Source organism: Protobothrops mucrosquamatus, unplaced genomic scaffold, assembly GCF_001527695.2.
Source record: "Protobothrops mucrosquamatus isolate PMUCROS unplaced genomic scaffold, P.Mucros_1.0 scaffold24, whole genome shotgun sequence".
Lineage (NCBI taxonomy): Eukaryota > Metazoa > Chordata > Lepidosauria > Squamata > Viperidae > Protobothrops > Protobothrops mucrosquamatus.
Window position 1 is genome coordinate 43,080 of NW_015386409.1, and position 16,732 is coordinate 59,811.

Below are 16,732 nucleotides of genomic sequence, written 5' to 3' on the forward strand. Positions count from 1 at the left end.
TATAAGCCAGGGATGAGGAACTTACATTCTTGAGAGGTTGTTGGACTTTTACAGGCTAGAAAGTCAAGATCCATTGTCCTTTTTGATTAATCTGTATTTATTCTAGTGTTTCTTAATCTGGGAACTTTAAGATGTGTGGACGTCAACTCCCAGAATTCCCTAGCCAATCATGCTGGCTGGAGAATTCTGGGAGTTGTAGTCCATGCATCTTAACGTTTCCAAGGTTGAGAAACACTAATTTATACTAAAAAAGGGAAATGAATACTTGCTATATTTTCCAGAACAAAAATAGGAGATAACAAGATTCTTCTTCTTTTCACATAACTTTTATTGTCATTAATTTCAATAACCTTCCACTGCCTTAGAAGCCTTTAAAAAATTTGGGAAGCTTGGCATGGCAAAAATTTGCACAAAACCTTAGGGGAAAAGAACCATCTACCAAAATAGATAATGAGGTATTCTGTCATCAAAGAATAACATTTCTTCCAAAATACCAAAAATAAAACTGAGGAATAATTTCTTGGTGGCAAAATAATCAAACCTTAATAAAACATATCAGCAATTTCCTAACATTCAGGAGAAACTATGCATAAGGAATGTCTAAAATTTTTGTTTACATGTGACATGATTTCAGTAATTTGCTGTGTTTGTACAGTGTGCTTTGAAGTTTCATACATATTTAATGGTATGATAACCCACCACCATCCCCAATATTATGTTGTAGATTCTCCTGTTAAAAAAAGATATCTTCCTATGACTTTTCACTCTTTCAAATCTTATTCCCTTGATTAAAAGGCACTTTAAAATACATTTCACTTTGACAGCTTGCTTAAGCTGAATTTAATACAAAATTGCAATCTGTGCTTTAATTCCTAGTGTCCTGAACAAGGAAAAAATGGTGATAGAAGACCCTCACCAAAAAGTATCAAGTTTGAAGTTCTACTTTTCATCAGATTTTTCTGATCATCATATAGGACTTCAACAGAAGCCAACATGGAGGCAAGTAAGGACTTGCAAAATCCTGGAAGAATCTTCCCATTTTGCTCACTTATACCCTGACTACTAAAGCTCTGATCATTAGGTTGACCTGGATAGAAAATTTTGATTTAGCTCAGAAGTCTCCCTAAATGGGTTTTCCCCTAAGACTGGCTACATAAATTGAAGCATTTGAACAGGTCCGTTTTCAATTCTCCTCTCTTCTTCACATACTCAGTGGAGTGATTTCTAATTGTATTTACAACAAAGTTCATCATGGGACAGACAGAAAAATCTTGGTGCAGCTAAAGATTCTGAAGCCCAACGGAGACATTGTCTTTGTTCTTCAGGAGGAATTGCTCGCAGTCTTGAAAAGTGCGATAGAAACTTGAAGACAGGCCAGTTACATTTGTTGTGATATAGGAGAGCACACCTGATGTAGCCTGATGATAGTATGACACCTAGAAACAAACAAAGCTTATCAGCTGATTCTTTGGAATCTTGGGACCATATAAAGTCTATCAATTTCCTTTTCCAACATAAGCATCAAATGGAATGCCAGATCGCTCATTTTCAGGCTTAAACACAAGAACATGCTTGGCTGTCTCTGGAAATTGCAAATGCACTGAAGTGCATGAGCTCAAGAGTGAGCCATTATATTGGCAATGTGGTGGTGATCAAGAAAACAACCCATGTAAGCATCCTGTTATGTGTGAAACACAGCTTGTAACCTATTTTAACTATATATCCTTAATGCATAAATTAACTCTTGCAGTTAAGGATTTCATAGTGGGTGTTAAGTCATAATTAGGCTGAAATGTTTTTGACTGGATATAATATCAACCAATATGAGACCAATGAATAAATCATGGCATGTTTAAGACAATAAAAGTTTGCTGTTGGCTTCTCCATCTCTTAACAGTGTCACTACAGCTTACTAATAGTCATTATTGTTGGTTTAAAATATTTGTAAAGCCTCATGTTGCTCATCTGTAACTTGGAATGATATATACCCATACCAAATGAAGGCTGATTTCTTGATATTATATATTTTCTACATTCGCTTACAGAGAAAAACATTAATTAATAGCATATAGATAACAATAGATCCTAACAATGTCCACATTAAGAATTCATCCCATTAAGAGTGCTCAGAAAGTGTCATGGAATCTGAACAGAATATTTTCCTTACTAAAAAAATATGGAAAGACTACAATGTCTAACCAATCTTATACTGGATAGCAGAAGAATAAAAATAAAAACTGGAAGAGGTAAAACACACGGATAGAAAGGAAATCCCAAAGTAGTTCATTATTTAAGAGAGTTCACTCTATGAAAAAATATGCTAGGGAGTTGAACTGAAATTCTTACACAAGTTGCAATCCAGAGCAGAGACATGAGTTCAGAGATTTGTTGGCTCAGAGCCTCCATCCGCTCCTCACCAAAAATTTCACGTCCAGATACCTTACAACCCCTGCTATAAATAATAAAAAAGCTATGATTTCCAAACAGCAGCTTGGAGGCTAGCACAAACTGTAGTTGGTGTGAATTTGATGTTGTAGAAAGCCAGAATTAGACCAACTGGGAGTGTGAAAGGGAACTGTTTTGCAAGTATGAACAATTTCACAATTGTTGTCTACTTCTAAGGCAAATGTTTACCTTGGTAAGTTCGTCTGTTTCTTGCCAAAAACAAAAGCCAGAACATAAAGTCTCTGCACGGGTATACTCTGGCTTTGCAGGGTGTGTTGGCAATGTAACTGATCTGAATGCTAAAACATAGGGATCCCTGAAAAAAAGAAAAAAGAAAAGAAAATGTGGTCAGAGCAAGCAAGGACCATCAATGCAACCTTATTCCACTTATCAAGTACTCTGGAACCTGACACTTTAAAAAAAAACTTTAGCTTGGAACTAGCGTAACTTCTATAGGTGTGTGGGCACAAAACTTTGGTTTGGAGAATTCCTGGCAATTCAACTGAATCTTAGATTGAATCAACTTTTCAAAAAATATTTGACAATGTAGACTAAACTGTTGAGCAGAATAAAACTTGGATGGAATTTTGCCCATGAGCAGCAGTCTTTGTTTTCCCACTCCTAAAAGTGAAAGAGGCCATTCAAACTGCAATGTCCAAGAATCAAATTGCTTCTCCGTTGATTTTTAAAAATTCAAATCAAATTGGAGCTAATTCATAGACTTCGATATGTACAATATTGAAGCCAAAGGTAATTCCAGCCTTCCCAGCCTGGTGCCCCCAGATGAATTTCGGACAATACCCAATTGCGAATTCTGAAAGCTTTCGTCCAAATTCATTTAAAAGAATGCCATTAAAAACTGGGCTTTTGAGGAATGCCTAGCTAACATACCCTGTGCCACAAGGTTTTCTTTGCGATACCAGGACAACAAAGTCCAAAGGCTTGTTTTCTTCACTGACAGTATGACTAATTACATGATAAATCATGTCATCCTTGTCAACTTGCTGGACAAGTTCACAGCTCCTGCAAAAACAATGCACACATATGAAATGTACATATTAACTCCAGGTACAATGTTTCTACTTTTTGTTCCTTTGAAGGTTGAAAAATATGGGTGTTTATTAAGCTGTAACCACCACCAGGAAGACAGCAATAATTTTTATTCTTGCCTTCTAATGACTAAAAACTACTAGTCTAACCCCAAAGGGAAAAAAAAAGTTTTTAGAATTATTGGTGCAATAATCATCAACTTAAGACCTGCATTTTTGGACTGGCACAAAACATTAAGTCAGAAATTAATTAAATGGCCTGTGTTCACACAACATGCCCATTCACAACAAAGCAATATTTCAGCTAAACAAACTTGACACGCTGCATAAATGCAACCGGTAGGTTTGTAATTGGCTTCATTTAGTATGTGGTATGAATACCGCCGGTATGAATGGGATGTGACCTGTGTTAGGATTCTGCCAAATGCAAAAAACTACTAGAACTAACTGTAAGGCACTTTATCTGGATTATGAGAAACTCAAGATTTTTGCTGCTATTATTAATTGTCATTTCTATATATCTGTGCAGAAATTTCCAAAATAAAAAAAAATGAAGTCATAATCTCTAATTTAAAAAAAAGAAAGATTTTCCAAAGTACTTACGCACAATGTCTGTCCCACTCGGGTCTGTTTCGTAGATTGGACAGCAACAAGAAGGCTTGCAGCACATTAAAGCGGATGGTCATCTCAATTCGGACAGAGAGAAACTTGTCCTCTTCCAGAACGTACATCTTGAACTTAAAACGACCGAGTTCAACATGTTACCACAGAGTGCATTGCGAGTGTGAAAATATGCAATCATTGTTTTATGAAATGGATAAAATAAGTGACAAAAACAAAAGCATCATATGAATTCAATGAAGACCAGCATTATTTCTCAAATAATGTCCCCTTCAAGGAATTCATCTCATCAGTATAAGATGCATTAGAGGAAGAACATTTGAGAATCACTAGAATATCCTCAACAGCTACGTATTGTCATCATGATTATTTAAAATACTCAGCCTTAAAGCACTGCTGCCTGACCAGTTGCTGTCAGGGCACCTCCATAATATCCACCACCATTTGTCCTTTTTTCTCTGTCACTATTTAAATCAGGATATACACCTATAGCAGTGTTTCTCAACCTTGGCAACTTTACGATGTGTGGACTTCAACTCCCAAAATTCTCCAGCTAGCAACACTAGCTGGAGAATTCTGGGAGTTGAAGTCCACACATCGTAAAGTTGCCAAGGTTGAGAAACACTGACCTATAGGGATTTGAATCATTGCCTGAACACAGTCCTGAAGTGGAATGCAGTTAGAAATGTTAGCAACTACTGCTACAAATGTGCAGCTGATATTTCTCCACCTTATTGAAAATTAATGGTTTGTATTGTTAAGGACATCACTTCTACTCAACGTGAATTTGTTTTTTAAAAATAGAAAGAGGATTGGCTGTAGATACCCTGAGGCATCTTACACATGCAAGCACCACTCAGAATCTTTTAGAGTCAAAAATGTCCTTGTGTCTCTGGAAAGGAAAGTTCATTTGGGGCCTTTCCTTGTAGCTGTGCTGATGTGCGATCCACCCATCTGTCACTTGGCAGAGAAGTGTTACACAGCTAAGATGGGGAACAAGCTCAAAGGAGTGGTCAAAGCACTAAAAAAAGTAAAGTTCTTCTATCTCCTCTTCTGCCATTCAGCAATCCCTAGGCATTAGCTACATGAAGTGGTATCTCCAACAATAAAAGGGGATGACGATGATCTTACTGATGAAAATAATCCTACGTTCTGATTGATTATTGGGAGATACTAAAGCAAAGCTAACTGCTATATGTAGTAGTGGGATACGAGAATAAAAAATCAGCCTGAAATACCAAAACAATAAACAGAAAAATTACAATACTAAATGTTTCATAATGTTATCCAAGAGGATCAGTAATGTTAACATTCTATTATTTTCAGCTACTCAAAGATCACAGTATACCAGTTAATTCAACTTAGCAATCAAAATTTTTAGAAGGCATTATCTCCCACAATGGTGTTGTCATCTGGGCAATGGTCAACTAGGGTGGGAGGGGGACAAGGAACCCACTGCTTTATAGGTGTTTTGATTTTAATTCCAATCAGGTTTTGCCAATACAGTCCATAGCAAGAGTGGGCAGAAGTGGTGATCCAAACAATCTAGAGCAGGGGTGCCCAACCCCCGATCCGTGGACTGGCACCTGGCCCCATCATGCCAAAAACCGGGCCGTGCAAACAAGTGAAACCTCATCCACGGGATACAGGCAGCATGCGAAACCATGCCCCCTCCGGTCCATGGAAAAAACTTTCTCCGTGGAACCGGTCCCTGGTACCCAAAAGGTTGGGGGCCACTGATCTAGAGGGATCAGATTGCCTTTCCTTAAAGGTGGATAACTTTCCTCAGGCTGATATCTTCAATCCCCAAAATACAATCAAAATGAGAATTTGGGTGGCTGTAATTTCAAGACACCTGAAAGACACCCAATTGGGGAAAAGTGATCCATGATGATATTCTGTGCAGGGGAAGTGCTGCTTGGAGAGGCTTGATAACCTGGACACATGGTCATAAATTGGGCCACTTGGGCTGGAGATGGGTTAGTTACCTTGTCTCTTTCAGATGCAAGTACCCAGTTGGCTTTAGCTACCAATGTCTTCAGTGCAGTAACGTTGTTATAACTCAGATAAACCTGCATTGGGTATATATTTAAAAAAATACAATGAAGTCGAGTTTTCTGCTGGCTTTTCTTTAATATATTGAGCAATGCTATAACCTTCTCCAATGTCTTCCACTCATCAGTGCTTTGACCTGTATGAAATCAGTGGACCATGGGCGTAACTGTGCAGCTTAATGAAAGCACTAAATACCTGTCAAGTGCTCTAGAAATAAGATATGACTGCATTTTTTTGGAACAGCTGCCTGGGAGTTTTGCGGTTCTAAAAATCACAGAAAGCATCAGTGGAAATTTGCCAGTGTCCTAAGTTTCTAAAAGCAAGGTGTAAAACTAAAGTTATCTCTGCAATAATAAACCAGTGGGAAATAAGTAAACTCTTTACTTCTGAATGTTTGGTTTTTCAGACATACGAACAAAGTTGGGCCTGAAGAGATGCTCCACTCAGTTTCATTCTGCATACCGTAATGCCATTTCTGAGATAGCAGAAAAGACATTTATTTATCTTGGTTCATAAATAACAGTATCTATGCCAGATAACTGTTGAATGGAGCTCATTCTTCTGGACTTGAACATTTTATTGTCCATAGTGCAAGACTTATCTTGAGACCCCCCCTACAAAAACATGCTGTCTATAGAGTGTTTTGAAGATGTCATCCCATCAGCTCCAAGTCCCATCAGGTTGCGCACAAAAGAGGCTAAGCAACAAAATATCCATAAGAATTTGAAGTTGAGGCTTCAAAGGGAGAAGAAGAGACGTTTGGATCACTGTAGTGTTTGAAAGGAATGGAATGAAATGAAATCCCCGGTCAGAGAAGCAGATGGAAACTTACCTTGTTACTCTGGTCCCAAGGCACAGATAAAGGTACTTCAGTATATTTGCAGGACACAACATATTTTCTGTAAAAAGCAAATGTAACATATTAATCTAACATGAGTAGGACAAAACATATTAAGAACAGTTTCTCTTACACATGGAAAACAGCAAACATGTTTTGAATATCACTTTCCCCAAAACAATATGTAAGAAACGACGTATTTCTTTTAGGGAACATAAGGCAAGTTAAGCAAGCCACACTGGTATACTGGTTAAAGAAACCAAGCTAGAAACTGGGAGACCATGAGTTTTAGTTTTGCCTTAGGAACAAAGGTGACTGTGGGCCGGTCACTTTCTCTCAGCCCTAGGAAAGAGGCAACTGCAAACCACTTCTGAAAACCTTGCCAAGAAAACTGAAGAACATATCTAGGTAGTCTATAGGAGTCAAGACTGACTCAAAGAAACACAAACACATCCATCCACACACATATACACACACAGAGAGACAAGTTAAGACCTCATATGGCAAAAGGACACCCACTTTTAACTCTAACACAGAGCTCCAATGCAGAAGGGAAATATTGTATTGTCTAATTAAATATACTCCTTCACTGTGATAGAATGTACATGGTCTATAAAGTTTTTGGTAGATTCTTCAAAGCAGTTAGATATAGGCAGAGACCTAGGGTCACTCTGTTTCAGCCTTACTCTAGCTTATGCCATAAATTCTACTGCCTTTTCTCATGAATTATCAAAAGGCCCACACTTGCACGAGGGATTATAGATTCTGTCATCTCTCCCCAGTCTATTGCATATTTTGGCACTAAAGATACATCATTCTAGAATCCTGCCCAAGAAGCAATCTTGCAGTTTATACACTGGTTTCCAAAGAAAGCTGACACCAGTTTAAAGACACTCAACTCTTGTCAGCTGGAAAAGCAACCCTGGAGATTTTCCAGCCTTCTGAGCAACTGTGCTTATAGATATATGCAAATATATGCATCAGCCAGAGGCCAGGTGCCAGACAAATCTGAGGCCAGGAGAAAAAGTTAAATTAGTAAACGATGACTATTGATTAAATACAACGGCATCCATTCGTAGAATTCATATCCATCTGTGTACATGTACACAAACTATTAGCTAACAGACAAATGCATAAGTACAAACATATTCACGGAGAGAAAGAGAAACTGGAAATCTAGACTCAGAAAGCATAAACGTATGAATGCTTATTTGATAGAAAGTCCCCTAATATTTAATTACTCTTATGCTCAGTTAAGAACACACAGACTGCTTCTATGCTGCAAATGGATCTATTTACCTCAGTTTACTTTATGTACATTTGGGGAGGTGGAGTGCCAAACTGGTAAGAGATCTTTAGCATATCAAGCTGTGTTTTCTTTTTGTTTGCAGAAAGAAAATAAATAAATGCCTTTATACAGGTAGGCCTTGACTTACCACCACAACTGAGCCCAAAAGTTCTGTTGTTAAGTGGGACATTTGTTCAATGGGTTTTGCCCCATTTTACAACTTTTCTTGACCCGTTTCTTAAGTGAACCACTGCGGTTGTTAAGTTACTAAATGAACTGTTGTACGTTGAGGACTGCCTGTATTGGGCTGCAAGCAAAAGGATGCTTACTCTGCAACAAGTCCCACTTCTAGATGCTTAGAAGTCCTCTCGGCAGGTATGCTTGTCCTATCAAACTTTTGAGGATCCTGGTTTTCCAAAATGTTCATGGCAGTAACTCTACCCCAAAGGTAGATTCCCTCTTGGAAACTCACACTTTCTGTGCACGGAGGATGGCAAGAGAAATGCAAAAGCTAAGACAGGAGCTCCCGTCTTTCTTTTAGTCACTGACTGCACCTCACAATTTCCAATCTTCTTCCAAATATCCTCCTCTATTGCCACATCCTCAGCAAATATAAGTTAAACCCCCCCTCCCCCCCAACACTTACAGATTTGAATGAAATGTTTCATTTTCCTTTCGGATAAATAAAAGTCTTCATTTGGGGTTACTTTCAGGAAAGGTTTACGGCATGCAAACACTAATGAAAGTCCATTTTGGGAATTAGAAGCAAAAGGAAAGAGGCTGCCTGCTGTGTGACTCAGTGCAGGAGCCCAGCAAAAACCTTGGACTCCAGGAACACAAAGTCACAACAGGTTCCTATGAACTGCTCAACTATCAAGCCTTTACAATCTCGTTCTCAGGGTCTTAGATAAAGAAATGTGGATAAGGAGAAATCTGGCAGATAACAGGTATTTATCACCTTCAAAAAGAGCAATGGTAAATAACCAAGTTCAACTTTGCAAAGCACATCAACTAGAATAGATACTTTTTAAACTAAAGATGTTAAAAAGACAGGAAGAGACAGGATAAAGTTCACAGGCAAGTTAAACAAAAAGATTGAGGTATGTGTGTAAGCTGAGTGCATCCCTCCAGAGATACTGGTTCTTAAGAAATAATTATATATTACTTTCTGTTCCAATAGAGAAAGTGTTATTTATGAGTAAGAAGATCTCAAAGTTATAGAAAATGCCTATGTGTATGTGTTCCATAGCAGGTAGAGGTATGGATGACACAGTTCAGGCATTAATACACTGCCACTCACACAGCAAACACTCACTGTGTCTCTCACAAGGGCTATATATTTCATTTATAAAGCACTATTGTCCTCTTTCCCACATAGTGGCTATAGGAGAAAGACTAGGAGAGCCTTCATAACGATCATATATCTACGTCCATTTACTGAATACTTCTTATGGTGATTTACTTTATCAGGGAAACCCCTTTGGGGAAATGAAGTTCATACGCTTGAAAGTTGCCATGGTTGAGAAATCCTGCTCTAGAGCAGTGGTTCTCAACCTTTTTAATGCCGCGACCCCAACCGGTCGTAAGTCGAGGACTAAACCGGTCGTAAGTCGAGGACTAAACCGGTCGTAAGTCGAGGACTACCCAACCGGTCGTAAGTCGAGGACTTTCCCTGCCCGGGAGCGCCGCACATGCGTGGTTCTGCCCCGTGCGCCGGCCGAGGCGTAGCTGGCAAACGGCAGAGATGGAGCAGGCCGACCACCAGCTGGCCCAGCCCAAGGGAGGTAAGGCACCCACCGGAAAAGGGGAAAAAAATGGTGGACAAAAAAAATGGCGGACAGCCTTGCTTGGCGACCCCCATGAAATGGTCGATCGACCCCAAATGGGGTCCCGACCCACAGGTTGAGAACCACTGCTCTAGAGTATGGTAGTTTGCCTCTGGGAAATGGGTTTTTGGGACTAGTCATTGAAGCCATAGAGTTGGCCAGTGGTCCCAAGGCTGTGATGTAACAGTGAAGACACTGAACTTAGGAGACCCAAGTTCTAGGTCACCTTCCATTATGAAAGCCCACTGAGTGACTTTGGGCCAGTCACCCTTTCTCAATCCAAAATATTACATGGATTTTTTTCCTTGTGGAAGAAAAGGTGAGGAGGAAAACCTATGTATGTCCATTTATACTCCTGAAGGAAAGCAGAATTTACCTCCACAAACCATAAATAAATCTCCTGAGAATGCCCATGATATTATCTCAGGCTTCTGTCTGTAGATCCTTAGCAACTTCCAAAGACAGCAGATCCTCTGACTTCCTACATTTAAATTTTGCCTATCTAGACCTCTGACTCCTCCGAACAAATACTGATTTCGGTCTAAGTGAAATATTAACGGCCTCCTTCCTTATCCAGACACTCCAGATATTCAGGCAAACAATTAAGATAAAGGATGCTTTAGATTATTTTTACGGTTCATTCTGCAGCAGTTTCCCCCATAGGTTGAATACCTGGAATTCACAAGCTGGCGAGTGACAGAGACAAATGATTAAGCCAGAGAGATGTCAAAAGAGAGAGAATTCTCAAGCTGAAGAAGGCTGTGAACCCTTAACGTAGAGCATCCTATTTAATATAGCAGTGCCTGTTATGTTCTCCCTGTGTATGTGTTCTCTAGCTCTTCCTAGCCTGCCTTTTCTCACTGCTCACGTGAAGATGTCACTAATCAGGTATTAATGCCTCAAGAACAGTGGCCTCCAGGATAATGCAGGCTGTCTCCATCCATGTTCCCAGATAAATTATATATGAGAGATAACAAACAGAAAGGCTATAAATACACCGTGAAAGCTTTGTGACATAACAAGAGGCAAATGGGAAGGGGTTGTAAGGTAACCATAAGGCAGAACTGGAAGCAGGCAGAAATAAAGAGCTTAGAAAGAGGAATCCGTTTTATAAGTAATGTTGCCAGCAGAATAAAAATCTAAAACAGAGAGATGAGCAAAGAGGAGGAAAACACGGATCATCTGTGTTCTTCCTATCAGAATAATTTAGGTTAGAGAAATTCCAATACATATATATTGAAATCTTTGCCTGCAATTCTCTTCCTGGTTTTTTGGTTCAGTGGAGGTTTTTTTTCCGACTGAAACATCGTAGTGTAATTAATGCTCAATATAGCTTCTTAGGTGTTTTACATATAAATATGTTTACATGTCTTTTTAAAGAAAACATGTGTCTGGACCTTATTCCTTATACAAATATATTTGCAGGCACACAAACTGTGTTCACAAAAAAGCTGCAGCAGCACAAAATCTGAAGCATGCTTTGAGATGGGCAACAGACTGGTCCCTTCCAAGGAAGAAGGGGGGAAAAAAACCATAGAAAATCCTCAATTTAACAGACATTTGCTTTTCCTGCTCACCATTCAAACGTTTGAAGCCACAGTAGCAGCAGGGAAGCCAACCCACTAACAAGTGGAAAAAGCAATATGCTAAGAATACCAATGTAAGTGCAGAAGACAGAGCTCTATTGCATGCACGGAAGAAATAATACTAATAACATACAACAAAGCAAAAACTGTCTGGACTATTTTGGGAATAACAAACAAACGTTAATTGCGGGCAGCATCCAAATGAAATATCCAACCAAGGCACCCAAAGTCCACTAAATCGAAATGTAAGCAGAAAAGCAAAAAACACAAAAATCTCTGTCTCCTGTGGAATACGCACAAAGCGAGGCTGCTAATCATTAAAGTAGCCCCAATTATTTTCAGGAGTATGGGTGAGCCTGTAAAAAAAACAAAAAACCTACCCTTGTTTTAAAGAATCCACTCAGATGACCCTTAAAGCCGCAACCCCTTTTTGTCAGGCTCGGCCGAAGTCTGAAAAAAACCAGTCTCCTTGAAGGAAGAGCAGCCAAGTCCTGTTTGTACTAGGTCTCAAGTTCTTCTTCCAAATCATTTGCACAGCTCTAACATTCAGCCTCCACTTCCCTGGATGGGGATGGGGGGTGTTAACCCACTGGCAAGTCTGAGTATGAAACCTATAGATCAGTGGTGGCGAACCTATGGCACGGGTGCCAGAGGCAGCACTCAGGGCCCTCTCTGTGGGGACGCGCGCCGTCGCCCGTCCTAGGCCTTCAGCTGGGTTTTATAAAACGTTTTCGCTTTAGGCCTCCGTCGCCGTGTACAAAAAAAAAAAAGGTTCAATCAATCAGTCAATTTCAACTTCTCGCGGAAAAAAAAAGATCTCGCAAAGTTGGAATTGATTGATTGAACTTTTTAGTCCCGCCCAGTCTGCCGTTACCGTAGCCACGCCTGCCCAATGGGCCACACCCAGCCAATGGGCCACGCCCACCCAGCACCCGACGATGCATAAGTGGGTTTTGGGTTGCAGTTTGGGCACTCGGTCTCTAAAAGGTTCGCCATCACTGCTATAGATAAAAAGATTTAGTTATGCACAAACCATTTTCTCCTCCTAAATATGGTCATAATTCTATCCTACGAATGTGCAACAGGAAAAAAAACCCATATATGCAGTAATTAAAATTCTACACTCTTCCCTTTCACTTAACAGCCGTAGAGCTGTAGGGAAGGAAAAGAGTGCTGAAAGAGTAAGAAAATGTTTTACCAACCTGTCTAGTCTAATTTTTTGCCTCGCGCTAGCTTCTTTAAACCGTCTTTCTCCATCCTGTTAAAGGGAAATAAAACGAACGGATTACATTATGCACACTGCCTCCTCAGGTCCCCCTTTTGCCTCTGTAATCAAGTCCCTCCACCTTACCGCTGGTTGTCTCTTCTTCCTTTTCTTCTCGTTCACCTTTCCCAGCATTATGGATTCTGCAAGGAAGCTGGATCTAGGCACAGTACGCCCCCTCACTTGACTCTTCTGTTTAATTAAAGCCTGACTATGTTCCTGTCTATTCAAAACCACAGCAATAGTCAGGTGAGAGAATCTAGAGAGGCTTTGTGGATGGCTCTTCTACGTTACTCACTCAGATTGGCACTGTTTTACTAAGGACCCAATTCAGTAAATATTGGTTGGGATCTGTAATCAAACGTATTCAGTGTCAGCAGGTCCCTTTTTTAAAATACTTTATTCTCTTTCCCTTTCAGCCTGTGGGATCCTTGGTACTCTCTGAGTTTGGTGGTTTCCTTGCAGATGTTCCATTACTGAACTAGGTAACATCATCAACATGCATGACCCACAGTTCAATCCTGAGTTATAAAATATTCTCTTCTATTGGTCCCTTTCAGTCTTTATATCTTTTTTTTTTTTTAGTAAATTCTTCACAATTGGTCTTCCCAATTCTGCAAATACCTTTCTACTATGCAACATTGCTTCCAAGTGAACATTGCAAATACAGCCATCCTACTGGAGGCAGACTAGAGCATGCTTGCCTTGGGGAAGACAATTCTTGACAGATAACAAATACAGCCAACAGTAGAAGACTCCAAAGGAAAAAACACAGCCATACATAAAAAAATATCCTACTAGCTAATCAAGGCTGCTTCTACATGGGACATTTATTGCTATTTTCCACATTTAGTTAGATTCATCTCACTATGTCCCACTTACAGCATCAACTCTCTCTATATATTCACTTTTGTGCAAAGCAAAATAATAAGAAAGGAAAAACATATGACATATAGGCTGTGATTCAGCTTAATTTAGTTATGGGTTCTCGAATTAACTAAACTGCCTGGATTTGCACACTGAGTGAGCAAAAGTACCAGCCAACCACATTTAGGACTAACATGTTGAAATAACAGCTTGTTTTAAATCTAAATCTAGAAATAGAAGAAGATCTAGGATTGTATGTCTACTATGCAAATGAAACTTTAGCTTAGTAATATTTAAATCTTCTTAGGGCACAAGCTACTCTTAGTCTTCAAGTACCATGGCAAGAACTACATTTCACCAAACAAGTGCAACAAAAATAATTAAATATAGTTAAATACTTCATATATATAGGTAGTTCCAGACTTTTGACTACAATTCAGCCCAAAATTTCTGTTGCTAAGTGAGACATTTATTATGTGAGTTTTGCCCCACTTTACAACTTTTCTTGCCACAGTTGTTAAGTGAATCACTGTGGTTGTTAAGTTAGTAACATGGTTGTTAAGTGAATCCGGCTTTCCCATCGACTTACTTGGCAGAAGATTGCAAAAGTGATCATATGACCCCAGAATACTGCAACCATTATAAATATGATTCAGTTGCCAAACCTCTGAATTGACCATGGAAATGCTGAAATGGTCATAAGTGTGAAAAATACTCATAAGTCACATCTTTTTCAGTGTTTTTATAACTTTGAACAGTCACTAAATGAACTGCTGTCGAATAGTTTTCCTTTCTATCATATTAAAAGTCACAGTTCAATGACATCTTTTATTTTAAGAGAGTTCCGTGGCCCCACCCAAAACTTGGGGTAGAGAATGTGCATTCCTACTTTAAGTCACAATTCTCATTCCTTTTTCTCCATGTGCATCATGTTTTTTTAAGGTGGTTCCCAAACTGGAAATTGGATTTGCACTGCAAATGTCCTTCAGTCATATACCATTCTGGGCTACCAGTGTAATGTCAAAGCCGTGCAACGTCATTTTCATTTCCTTACCCCTGGTTCTGGCTTCAGCATTGGAAGTGTACGTGGCTGACCATCTTCATTGAGGACTACAAAAATCATGAAAGCACTATTTATATGTCTTCGGCTGACTTCCATTTCATGTCGATAGGCCTCGACACACACCCCAACCTCCATGCTGTAATCAAGAACAACATTTTAAAATGAGCAAACAAGTAAATGAACGCACAAATCTGCCGAGATCACACTGGGAACGATATTATGACCAGTTGGAATGAATTCTAGCCCATGTTGATTAACCATTTCTTTGAATTAATTTCAAAACACTTTCTAAAGAAGACATGATGTCTTATTATATCTTTTATGTGCTTATTTATGTGCTTATCTCTTTATTTATTTTAATGAAGTCAAGTCAGCAGATTTTAGAAGTTATCCATTAACGAAATAAAATGGCTTGTGGCTTTCCGGATATTGGCAAACTACAATGTTCTATATTGGGATTGCCTGGAGTTGTAGCTAATAAGAGTAAGCGGGGGGGAATAAATGCCCCATTTCTTACAACCCTCTTCCAACCTTCCTCTTCATTGTTTTTTCATTCATTAGAGTAGATCGTGAAATGGTTTAATTTATACGACTCCATAAAATTTCTACTGACTTCCGGACCAAATCCACTTAGCTCTAGAAGGATGGCGGGAAGACATACCTGTACTTAAATGCATTGTTAACAATGGCCTTGAACAGAAGGCGGTCCCCAATTTGGGATGGTCCCCTGAAATGGAACATTTCAATGGTCTTCAGGGTGGGATAGGCATTGCACAATCGGCTAGAAGAACATAGAAAAACAGAATCTAGTTTGATCACATTAAAAAAACATCATCCGTTACCTGTAATGCATGTACTGTTTGCCAATCAGCAACAGATCAGATAGAAGTTACGAAATAACCCAAGTTTACTGTTATACTACAAGTGCCAAACTATGCCCGAGCTGGATTTCCACTGGCCTGTTGACAGAAAGGCTATTTGCCAGTTCAAGAGGACCTCCGGGTGTCCCAGCAATAAGAGAACATGGGAAAGCAGCAAAGGACAGACTGAATTTCCCTTTTCCTTCTTTTCCACATAATGACCATCCAAATTCCCAGAATTAATGGAGACACAGTGCCACCTAAAGGAAAACAGCTAGCTCATCGCTAATAAAAAATGAAAGACAATCTGGCAGCTTCAGAGGTTCAGGAAAAAGGGAATAAAGAAGAATGCATGCTAAGAGGTATGTTAGTCAGTGTGGAAGGGAGTGAATTTCTATAGCAGCTGGGCTGTGGTAGCTTCTACTTTCAATCACAAGAAGGACAAAAATTAGCTTTGGAAGTAGAAAAATCAGCATCTCTCGAGAGGGGATGTTTCCTGCTGTCCCAATAAAATTCCAATGTATCTCTAGTTAGCAGGATCACACTTAAAAATATCTCTGCCTTGATCTGATAACAACTAAGGAAAATCTAATAGCCAAATCACAAAGGTGCATCGCCATTATCCTTGGGAATTAACCTCTTGCCTTCATTAGCTTCAAAGAAACTGCAGAAATAGAAGAGAGCAGAACTGCAATTCCAGGTGCATGGTTAAGCGCCAAACAAAAGGAGGGGAAGTGAAAACCAAACAAATACATTCAAGTTACACTATGGATTAGAGCAGCGGTTCTCAACCTGTGGGTCGCGACCCCATTTGGGGTCGCACGACCATTTCACAGGGGTCGCCAAACAACGCCGTCCGCCATTTTTTTTTACCCTTTTCCTTAGCTGTGCTACTCCCTCTGCTTGGCGGCAGCCTGCATGCAGGAACTTTACCAAACATGCCCTGCAGGAGGCGTGTGAAGAGCGCAGG

General features: G+C 39.5%; 1 protein-coding gene across 1 annotated transcript in view; it reads right to left on the reverse strand.

Moving 5' to 3' along the window:
- Positions 1-325: 325 nt before the first annotated feature.
- ACOT11 (acyl-CoA thioesterase 11) overlaps positions 326-16,732 on the reverse strand; it is a 41,318-nt gene continuing 24,911 nt past the window's right edge. Inside the window, exons 8-16 of the mRNA XM_015810869.1 lie at positions 15,564-15,683; positions 14,894-15,038; positions 12,911-12,966; positions 7,003-7,069; positions 6,104-6,187; positions 4,098-4,231; positions 3,337-3,468; positions 2,635-2,761; positions 326-1,436 (exon numbers count right to left, since the gene is read on the reverse strand). Of these exons, the coding sequence (XP_015666355.1) occupies positions 1,281-1,436; positions 2,635-2,761; positions 3,337-3,468; positions 4,098-4,231; positions 6,104-6,187; positions 7,003-7,069; positions 12,911-12,966; positions 14,894-15,038; positions 15,564-15,683 (1,021 nt within the window). The 3' untranslated portion in view covers positions 326-1,280. The remainder of the gene's footprint in view (positions 1,437-2,634; positions 2,762-3,336; positions 3,469-4,097; positions 4,232-6,103; positions 6,188-7,002; positions 7,070-12,910; positions 12,967-14,893; positions 15,039-15,563; positions 15,684-16,732) is intronic.